This window comes from Rutilus rutilus (genome assembly GCF_951802725.1).
Source record: "Rutilus rutilus genome assembly, chromosome: 5".
In the NCBI taxonomy this organism is placed as follows: Eukaryota; Metazoa; Chordata; class Actinopteri; order Cypriniformes; family Leuciscidae; genus Rutilus; species Rutilus rutilus.
Window position 1 is genome coordinate 5,188,137 of NC_140213.1, and position 11,552 is coordinate 5,199,688.

General features: G+C 39.2%; 1 protein-coding gene across 2 annotated transcripts; it reads right to left on the bottom strand.

The window, feature by feature from the left end:
- Positions 1-1,200: 1,200 nt before the first annotated feature.
- Positions 1,201-8,308, bottom strand: mmp23bb (matrix metallopeptidase 23bb). Of its 2 annotated transcripts, none has more exons than XM_084408616.1 (8): positions 7,974-8,308; positions 5,855-5,997; positions 5,390-5,529; positions 5,098-5,265; positions 4,392-4,556; positions 2,958-3,068; positions 2,634-2,760; positions 1,201-1,718 (listed from the first exon to the last, which is right to left on the bottom strand). In XM_084408616.1, exons 1-8 carry the CDS (start codon positions 8,070-8,072, stop codon positions 1,523-1,525), a joined length of 1,149 nt encoding a protein of 382 aa, XP_084264742.1. In that variant the 5' UTR covers positions 8,073-8,308; the 3' UTR covers positions 1,201-1,522. The 2 variants fall into 2 exon arrangements, with proteins under 2 accessions (XP_084264742.1, XP_084264743.1); XM_084408617.1 differs by having other exon boundaries at positions 1,391-1,718; positions 5,855-5,961; positions 7,974-8,213.
- Positions 8,309-11,552: the final 3,244 nt, after the last annotated feature.

Consider the following 11,552-nt stretch of genomic DNA (forward strand, 5'->3'; position numbering starts at 1 on the left):
TCGGCCTGTGTGTACAGTAGGAGTCGTGCAGCACACGTAAACTAGGCCATATTTCCTACCGTAGATGACACGCCCTTCACGACACGTGTCTGAAATCTTTTATTTCATGTCTTGAGGGAAAGACAATAATGAGTCCGTGACATAGTAGGAAAGGTTAATAAGCTGTTATTCTCATATCTGCCGGTCACAGATCCACGTCTGCCTTGAAGTCGTGAGTGGACTTCAACAAGGGCCGCAACACAACTTAATTTCGTTTAAATGAAATAAACTATAACAATAATAATAATCAACAAATAAAAGGCTAAAGGCCCATTCACACCAAGAATAATAACTATATTGGCCTCCACACCATCATTGTGTTTATTATAAGTGCTCTGCAGTTTTGTCGCTGCTTTAAATGCTCGAGCTCTTTAAAATCAGGTGCATTCTGATTGGCTGTTCATCAGCTAAAAAAAAAACCTTTCTAAATTATTCCAATAATAATGTTCCTGTGTACAAAGCTATACATTATTTTATTATATCTAACTTTATCCACATCCACAGTACACTCACGTAGGGCGATATATAGTATTTAGCAAATCTCAGCTGCTTGATCGCTTGCATCGTCGTAAAATGTGAACTATATCCTCACCCAGCTCTAACAACAATGTTCTGAAAACGTTTTACTAGCATACCCATTAGGTTATGAAAATGTTATTTCTGAATGTTCTCCGAACAGTCAAAACGTCCAGTAAAAAAAAAAAAAAAGGTTATACAAACGTTTCATTTTATCATAATGCAAACTTTTGAATGTTCTTTTAACAATCTCGAACAAGTCCAATGAACGATGTATAAATGTTTTTGTGCTAACATTTTTTTAATATATATATATATATCACCAAAGACGAGATCACTGAACATTAACGTTACTGAAATCATGTTTGGTCATATCTTTCAGAGAACCGTGCCAAACATTAGCCAAAGTACAGCTGGGAATCTGCTGAATGTGAACGGAGATTGAAGATAATAACACATTATTAACATTAACATTATGATTATTAAAACATTAATGTTATAGTCCTTGGTGTGAACAGCCCTTAAAACCACAAAAAATCTGGGACTTCACATGCACCGCTGATCTTTTTTCACTGTAGAGAATGAAATTGTACCTTTTCAAACTAATTTGAGAAGATTGTGATTTTGTTTTATTTTATAATGTTTAAATCCGGTTTTGCACCTTCAGAGATTTTAAGCATCTATGAAACTATTTATTATACCTCAGAAGTGGCATTTACGTTAATAAAAAAAAGCGAGCACCTTTGTCGTCGCTGCAGCAGACGTACAACAGGAAATCCAGTTGGTGGTCCTTCCAAATATTGTCTTGGACAACATGGGACCTCAGAGTTACGAAGGTCAGTATCCACTGCTTGTGCAGGTCGTCCATTACGACTCTGGCCTCCAAACAGAGGTGTGTGCGCTGCTGAGTGGTCTTGAGCCCTGGAGGTAGAGCGAGTGGTCAGTACGTCCAGCGTCAGTCACTCCATCAGCTGTTGTTGGAGGACTGCTCTGGCTTCAGCCGGATGGCCCAGGAGTTGGCAGAGACGACGTTACCGCGCCGATGGATGCGGCAGGTGTACGTGCCTTCATTGAATTCATTGGCCACGAGCCGCAGGTCCCGATCTTTAATTACAATATAGCCAGGAATGGATGTCAGCAACTGCTCTCCGTCCTTATACCAGCTGCCGAAAGACGAAACAGAGAAACTGGCTGAAACTAAGCTTCAGAAATGATGCATTCCATAACTTGGAACTTAACATAACAGATAAATGTATCAACATAAGACTACATTTGCACATGAATGGTGCCTATTGGGTGATTTAACAGTGAATGTTCATCTTGACATATTTCACAAAGATTTTACAGTGAACCACGACCTGAAAGGGGGGGCATTTTGACAATTATACTACAAGGCCTTTTACCGGGGCTTGACATTAACTTTTTTGCTCATCAGCCACTGTGGCTAGTGGTTTTCCAAAGTTACTAGCCGCTGTTTAAGCACAATAAACAGCGAAAAATTACTCAATTTAGTACTGAGAGGCGGCTATATATGCACGCACTTTGGGTGTGAAACAAAATCTGTGGGAATGCAATACACGCAATCCCACGGCGAAATTCAAACCCTGTAACACCAACAATATCCATCCGGAGCAAATGAAACGAGTGAGTGAGGGGAGGCGGGGTTGTGTGTCACTCGCTGTCGGAGAGAGGAACAGCTGGTGTTGTGTGTCTATTCTGCAGGAAATGAGTATTGGAAGCATTTCAGATACATATCGATATCACTTCATTGCACTTAGTTTATTATTCCAGATGTCTTTTTAACATAGTACAATTGAAAAATATTTGACCTGCCAAAGTGGCGAGTAGGACTGACTGCATTAATCCACCAGCATTTGGCGGGTTGACTGGTGTTCATGTCAAACCCTGCCTTTTACTTGCTAAAGTATAAACTATCAATCAGACAACAGAAGGCATGAAGAAGATTGTGTGCAACAGGTTTTTCAGCAAAGTTTTGATTGTGTTGATCATTTAGAGGCCTTCAAATTTTGCGTATCAAATATGATACAGTAGGCTTTGTAGGGTTAAGGATACTCTACCTGACTTTTGGAGGCACTCTGGTATTTTTTGTCCCACAGCGGAAGCCCACAACTTTTCCACGAGGCACAATTTTGATCTTCACGTTTTCAGGAGGAGGGGTCGGGGTAGACACTGCATCCAGAGGCTCTGAGGAGCAAACAAACACTTTAAAGAGTGTGTGAGTTCATAATATACACTACCATCTTCTTTATAATGGTTTGCCTAAAGTAGCTGACGATGTCTGTCCACCTTCATGAAGAAGAATATTGTGTGTAAGTGAAAGGCTACAGACGGGAAGTTAGCGCTGCAGGAGATGTTGGAGGACGATGTTTTGAGTGTCTCACCGTAGCACAGGTCGCATCGCTGCGGGCAGTTTTTCTTCATGAAGCTCCGTCTCCTCTCACAGAAACCCAAACGGGCCCAAGGATCACACACACGCTTCTTGTCCAAGCATCCTGAGGCAGATGATAGAAACAAGCTTCAGCTCCAAAACTCTGAAGAGATGTGAGCGTTGTGGACCAAGCATTTTCTCTATTATAGATTGCAGTCTGACTAGAAGTTGTGTTCCTTCCCTCTTATAAAGCCCGGCTTAGATCCTACAGATCCAAATAATGTTTCGGCCAATATCTAAGCTACCATTTTTATCTAAAATATTAGAAAAGATTGTTTTTAATCAACTTAATTTTTAACGCAAAAATTAGTTTTTGCATACATTTCAATCTAGTTTTAGATCAGGTCATGGCACAGAATCAGCTCTTCTTAGAGTAGCTAATGACATTTTATTGAAAACTGACTCTGGTAGTTTTGCTGGATCTTAGCGCAGCATTTGACACGACTGACCATACCTTATATCCTTATTGAACGTCTAAGGCAGTATGGCAAGCATACTATGTGGTTAATATAGCATGCTCTGGTTAACTTAAGTCATGTGACTTCTACTTGTGTGCTGATCATGTGACTGTAGTATGTGTATATTTGCCATAGTTACTGTTTTTACAACTGAAGATGGTGTTTGGATAAACATCGAAACGTCTTGCTAACTTGTTTTTATGCAGTCCAGTGACTTTTAATAAATAATTTGTTTTAACATTTTATTACCTAGATGTGTTAGACATCATGAATCTACACAGACAGAACTTTTTCTGTTAAAGTTGAAAAGTTCTCGTCATCTATAGCTTCTATTTCCTGTGGGGTACCACAAGGTTCTATGTTGGGACCAGTGTTATTTCCATTATATATGCTTCCTCTTAGTTCTGTTTTTAAGAAATATAGTATTTCGTACCATTTTTATGCTGCTGACACCCAGATGTATTTGCCTATAAAGTCTGAAGATGATGCATCCATTACATCACTTTTTTAGTGTCTAAAAGATGTCAAATGTGGATGAATAATGTCTTTCTCCAGTTAAATGGGAAAAAGATGGAAAATGATTATATTTGGCCCTAGTAGGATATAGCAACGAGTCTAGGTCCCCTGTCATCCAATCTGCATACTTATGTCAAGAATCTGGGGTTTATTTTTGACAGAGTTAAATTTTGACATGTTGTGAAGAATAGTTTCTTTAAACTGCGAAATATTGCTAAACTTAAATCTGTCAAATCTTTCAGTGATCTGGAGAAAGTAATCCATGCTTTTATTTCTTCTTTCTCTTGATTAATGCAATGCTTTGTACCTGGGTGTAAGTCAGTCCTCACTGTCACGTCTTCAGCATCTTCACCAATCAACAACCAAGTCTACTTCCATTTCAACACAATTTTAAACACCTAGATTTTGCTTACCATAAAGGCGCTGGATGCCCCAGATATCATCTTGAGCGATGTTCCGCTGACCTGTGTACGTTGCATTGGGGTGCATTAATGCATTAGGGTCCTGTGAATGCCAGAGACCTAAAGCGTGACCGATTTCATGAGCAGCTACCTGAACCAGGTCATTCAGCCACACACCTGTGCAGAGACAACACGCGATAAAATCAAAGAGTAAAGGACAAGAAGAATGGATGTTGATATTTGTTTCTCTTCAATTTCCTCAGTTTTGAACATGATTAACGTTCTAGTAACTATAAGTAACTTGGCAACTAACCCTGACACCTAACCCTAACCTATCAGTCTACTAATACTCTAATGAGAGTTAGTTGACATGTAGTTGACAAGTTACTTATAGTAGAATGTCTAAAGTGGAAGCCAGAAATATATCTCTATAAATATATTTCTATAATCTTGAATTTTGTCACAAAAAATTTACAGAATTCAGATTTAGGTCAGACAATTTAAGGTCCTTGTGGGTCAAAAGTGAGTCACTGGAAGTAAGTTACACCAGCGACACTTCTGCATATTCACACCTTTTTTTTTTTTTTTGTCATTATAGCGCCACCCATCTGTCAAAAGTTCTAAGTTATAAAAATGTATAATCCTTGAGAAGAGTATATATCTGTATTCTGACCAGCACATCCACCCACTTTCATAAATAAATGTATTAGATCAGCACCTTGTTTCCAGCTGAATCGGGACTTTCCCAGAATCCAGAATTCATGGTTGTCAAAGTGGATTTCTCCACGTGGAGGAAGGAAGGCGTGGGCCAGCTCACCGTTCAGTCCGTCAAAACACGGGTGCAATGGAGACCGCCAACAATCGGTGTGATTGTACGTGTAGAACCCTGTCTCAGAAAAAGGAGAGTTTCATGCAAAAATGGGAGATTAAAAAACCGCATAAAATAATCTGTCAGCCTGCCAAAGTGCACATGCCTAATGTTTTGGCTCTTTTCCTGCACATTTATTTACCTATAGTGATGTCAGCACTTTTGTTGGGGTTGGTGATTTCAGTGAAAGCCAGAGGAGAGACATCACTCCATTTCGTGAAGGCGATGCTGATAGCTTTGCGGGTATCATCTTTATTCAGTGTGTTGGGGAACTTCGTGATCCTTTAAGAGGGAGAAACGCAAATTACTTCCAGCCAAAAACGAATTTCATGTTTTTTGAAAGAGTCTTTGTGTCTGCAATCAATCAGAAAGCACATTTACAAAAGCCGAACACTCCTAAAATCAATCTGCTGGTCCCAAAATATCCATCATCATCTGAACCCCAGATTACTTCTTTTGTCCACCTCCTGCATCTGTCTGTTCATACTTTAAGCATTCGCCAATCATGGCCATTAATAGAAAGGCTTTCCTTCAGAAAGTCAATTATAAAGTATATTAAAATAATGTCTTTATTGATTTTCCTGGTGGTCTCATGTGTCTCTCTCACTTGTAAGTGACGTTGAAATGCTCCCACTTGTATCCCAGTGGGTTGATGGCATAGCGCTTGGATCGGGCCGGACCTGGATGAGACCTCGTGTCCACAGGTGCCGGCACCTGCACACATGGTTTATGCAACTGAATACTGGCCACCTGATAAGAAGATAGAAAAAGGGAAGCTTATATGTAGTGCGTTTTATTTTGTACATTGTTAACATACTGTACGTTGTGTGCAATGTCATCATTAAGTCAAATGTGTAGCACAAATGATGATTCTGATCCACATGAGTAATTCTGATCATATTTTAGAGGTGATTCTGGAGATCCACCTTCCTGCATAATTCTATACACATTTGCAATCTTCACGGCTACTTGAACACTTGGGCCACATACAGGAAATATGTCATGTAAGTAGACAAGTGGTCAAGTGCAAAGACTGCAAGTGTGCGTACTGTATCTGGGAAGGGAACAAGTGTGCTGCACAAGTCCTGAAAAGTGAAGCCAAAACGTTTCGATTGCCCCCGGTGGCTGGATGCAGTATAGGTCATAAACCCCGCCCTCTCCATGTAATCTAATAGGATGTGAGACAAACTAAACAATCAAATTACACTTCAAATTATTTTTTCCCAAAGATGATTTCTGTCATTTTAGGTAGTTTTCATCACGTTGATGTAAGTTCAAGTGTTAAGTAAGTTAAGTTTAGTTTTAGTTAGTTATTTGATGCTGTAAAAACAGGGGTGTGTGGAAGTACACTTTATGATTTGTTGACTAACATACTGAAGCACATGTAAAGTACATGATTATAATTTAACTAGTTTGCTATTTGATATTACATTTAAAAGCTAATATAATAGAACTGTAATAAATTCAGCAGAAGAAAGAAGCTCATACAGGTTTGGAACAACTTGAGGGCAACTTTTGGGTGAACTATTCCTTTAAGTGTATTCTTTTAAAGTATATTATTTCCATAATAAGCACTCTTGTAAAAGTTTGCTTAAGTTTACTAATTTTTCACAAGGGATAATCTAATCTCAGATATGGGAACTTTTGGAGAGCAAATAAACTAAATCAGGAGAGCGAACGACAGCTGCTACCTCATTCGGCTCAGATGTTCAGCTGTTCTGTGTTTTGTACCTCTTCTACCGGCTCATCTTATCAGTAGCTGCAGTCAGAAGCTCCATGCAGCCGAAGGTCTGGAATATCTGTCACCCATATGTGAACGCTCCCCTTCCCCCATGACCTTCAACACTGTTCCTCTCTCTCCTCCTCCTCCTTTTGATCTTTGCAAAGATTTTACAACTCTCTCCAGAAAGAAATGCACGTGAATGCATGTTTTAAGTGGGACAAATGGGTAACATCAAGATTTTAGGAGATTTTTGACTTTTTCAAAAATACTAACAAGATTATAGGCGGTCACACTTTAGATTAGGGTCGAATTTTCCCTATTGATTAACTTTAACTTTAAAAAACAAGCCCCCGATGACTTCTTATTGATAGTTAGTAAGGCAGTTGTTAAGTCTAGTATGAAGGGATGTAGAATAAGGTCATGCAGAATAAGGCATTAATATGTGCTTTATAAGTACTTAAACAGCCAATATCATGGTAATATGCATGCTAATAAGCAACTAGTTAATAGTGAGAATTGGACCCTGACATAAAATGTTACCAAATAGGCTACTATTTCAATATTCACGTTTAATTCAATGTGTTACTTGCAATTATTTGTGAAATTTACAAGCAATTTTTTGAGTGAAATTTGCTTCTTGTAAATCCTACACATAGGCTAGTAGTTTTCAATGTATGCAAATAATATTAAACATAAAGGAAAGTGTTTATTGTAGGTGTCACTATTTCTTTCAAGATCAATTCTTAATGCAGTTATGTTAAATTGTCCTCTGCGAGCAAATATATATATTTTTTTAAAGTAAATATAGTCTATACATAAAAAACTGCATGTATGAAAATGACAAATTAATTAGAAAATGCTGTTTAAAATCATTTAGATGACGTACAGGCATGTCAGATGTCCCTGTTACACTTATGTCGAAGGGTCATCTACATTTTCAGCTCTTTTAAGAGTACCAGACAAAAACGCAAAATATGAGTTTGACATGACATTGAGGTCTTACCGTGTGTTTTGTCCACGCAGGCACGGCCACTGCACAGTTATCCAGCACCATCAGCAACAGCGCACAGGAACAGACCCAGCGCATCTTTAAATCACTCATACAACTTCCACTTTTTTACCTTCCACGTTGTGTTTGATCCATAAATTCTTGAGTAAGAAAGTATTTCCACAGAACTAACCGCATCCAGACGCGCGCGCGCGCGCCCGTGCTGAAGACAGATGTGCCCGCGCCTCCTGACAGACAGATTCGTGCGAATGTTTCAGTTGACTGTGTTTAGACTTTATTTAATGCACTTCTGCTTCTTACTCTGAACTTTCCCTCTCTCTCAGATGTGCAGGAATGATCCCGCAGGAGCATAAAGCGCCGCCCTGCTCCAATCCAATCTCCTCCTCATCTCCTCCCTTTACTCTTCAAGCATGTGTAGCCTAGGCTATATGTTTATCCACGCACGATAACATAATTATCCGAAATGTTGCGAGTATTTATTTTCCTTAGGTCTTCTCGTCTTCAAGACGAATGCAAAAACATACCTTTTTTTTTTTTTTTCTCACAGTGACCTGATAGAATTTACAGCTTTCCAAGTTCTCAAGTTCGGGAACGCCAATATTCAGATCACGTCACCTGAGTGATGTCACTACGCCAATGTCAAATCTATTTAATTAGCAGAAATAAAAATCATTGAAATAGTAATTTTTTTTCAACAAAAATTCAGTTGTAGGGCAAAAAAAAAAAAGTCTTCCTCTTCCTCTGTGAATTCCTCTTTATTTTCCCTAAATGGTAACTGGGGTTCGTTTTCTCCTAGGTCAACACCCCTAGTAAGTCACAACAGGGTTTTTTTTCTTTCTTTTTTGTTTTCTTCACGTGCCTGCAAAAGTCTTTGGCAAGAAATCATTTGAAAGACACTGAAAGCAGAAAAGCTTACCTCACTTTCAACACCTAGTATCCTCATGTCTGCAGTTTCATTAGTATCATGCTTGAATTCCAAGTCAACATGCAAGGGAGCATTTTGAAAAGGCCACAAATTAAGCACGCTTAAGTTGTGCTCATTAAAAATCCATTGTGTAGAATTGCAGATTTTGGCATAACACATTGCATTCATGGCCAAATGGCCCTCAGTCTCTACCCCTAACCTCATTAGTTTGGTTGACCTTCAGAGAGTTCGGGAACAGCCTGGGTTTTTTCACAGTGCTTTACTTTAACTCTCACATCACTATGGAGAGAAGTCAGTCTCTCTGAGAGGAAGTCGGTCTCTTATGATGGATTTATTTCTTTGACCTGCTGGGTCAGTGTGGCGACATGCTGTTCAGTGCTGTTTGGCTTCACATTCACGATGCACCAGGCAGGCAGCTTTTTGTAGGCATCTAAAAGACGCTGCATTTACAAAAGTTCGCCTTGTATAGGCCTACCAACAAAGACTGGGCACCCATTCAGCCGCAAATAGCTAATATGATATTTTAGAATCAAATTACGACTGCTTTCGCGTAAGCACAAGGCCATTGAAGGTTCTGAAGACAGCAAGTCACATTTATTTACATAGTGCTTTACACAATATGGTTTCTTAACATTGATAAGAGAGGAAAATCACAGTGTTAAGGCCCGTTCACACCAAGGACAATAACTATAAAGATAACATTAGTGTGCACACCAGACGATATCATTTTGTTTATTAAGCATGCGCTGCTGCTGTCGTCCGCCGCTTTAAATACTCGTGCTCTTTAAAGTCTGATTGGCTGTCAATGCTTTTATCGTTCAACAGCTGGAGAAAAAATCGAAATCGTTCCGAAAGTGATTCCAACGATATTGTTTCTCTGTGCCGTTATCGTTATAGTTGTGGTATATGGACTCAGCTATTCTTTTATATTCAGAAGGATATTTAAAATGATAACGTTCTGCTAGCGTGGACACACTATCTTTATAGTTATCATCCTTGGTGTGAATGGGCCTATGTTGTAAACATTTTCACATTTAAGCTGTAAAGCAAGACAGTGTCATTATTCAGCTCAATGTTGATTCAATTCAGTTCAATAACAAGTTCAATTCAACTGTGAAGAGCTGTACAGAAGGCATAAGCTGCATCCCAATTCATGTACTTATGCACTATTCTATGACGTTTTGTAGTATAAATAGAGCGAGTGTGTCCACACTGAAAATGAGAAAGTGCACTGATGATGCACTTAATTAACCGAATAAACGAAGTGTGGAATATTGGACACTTCTTGCACTCAACTGTCACAGCTTTAATTACATAGTGGAGGGGGAGGGGCATCAGACTCCAATGTTGAATGAAAAAAAAACTCTTATAAAATTCATACACTACACTGTTGAGTACACAGTGCGTCATTTAAGACACAACTATAGTGTCATTGCTCGGTGAGCTGACTGGTTTTCGGTCGGTATCAGTGTTCGGATTGCAGTGACACCACTGAATGGACAAAGTATGTTATTCCTGAGGCAGAGAGAAACATGGATTTGGAGAAGGGCACCTGAAAGGCAGCCTCATATCTTTTGCGAGTGGTTTTGAATCTGGCTGGAGGCCCAGGCTTTGGCTGCACTCCAGGTGACTGCGGAACCGGGGGCTGCTTGACCCTTCGCTGTCACTCACTCTGGGAAAGAGCGGAAAAGAAAGGGAGAGGGAGACGGAAGGACGGAGGAGAAAAAGAGTAGCGGGACAGGAGATTCTCTTTCAGGGGCCCTGAGAGATGAGAGTTTAATTGGCCATCGATCCATCAGTAGGTCCTCTGGCTCCTGCACCCACTTAATGATTGGCCATGACGTCAGCCTAAATACTCACACTAATGAGTGACTTCCCACACAAACACCCCCTGCCCATCCCTGCTGCAGGAAAATAACTCCCAACCAGCTCTAACCTTTCAACAAAACGCTTCTCCAGACCACCAGCAATGCGACCGACACAACAAACGCAGCGCTTTGGAAAGAGCGTGCATTCCTAATGGCCGCATCATTTATTTGATCAAATATTCAGTGGAGTAATATTGGGAAATATGATTATAATTTCTATTTTAATAGAATATTTCTGTGATCAAAGCTGAATTTTCAGCATCATTACTCCAGTCTTCAGTGTCACATGATCCTTCAGAAATCATTCTAATATGACGATTTGCTGCTCAAGAAACATTTATCAATGTTGAAAACAGTGCAGCTTCATATGTTTGTGAAAACGTGACATTTTCAGGATTTCTTTTATTTGTTTTGATGAAAAGAACAGCATTTATTTGAAATAGAAATCTTTTGTAACATTATAAATGTAGTTACTGTCACTTTTGATCAATTTAATGCATCCTTGCTGAATAAAAGTATTACATTTTTTTTTGAATCAAATATAAACAGATTTTTCTTGTATTTTGTAGAGCCATCCTATGCAGAAATGACATGAACACATGATCTCCTATTTTCAAACCGATGCATTCTGAAAAAGATAGTTCACCCCCAAAATGAAAATTCTGTCATCATTTAGTCAGCCTCATGTTGTCCCAAACCTGTATGACTTTCTTTCTCCTGCAGGACACAAAAGAAGATATTTTGAAGAATGTTAGTAACCAAAACGTTTCTGTGGCCATT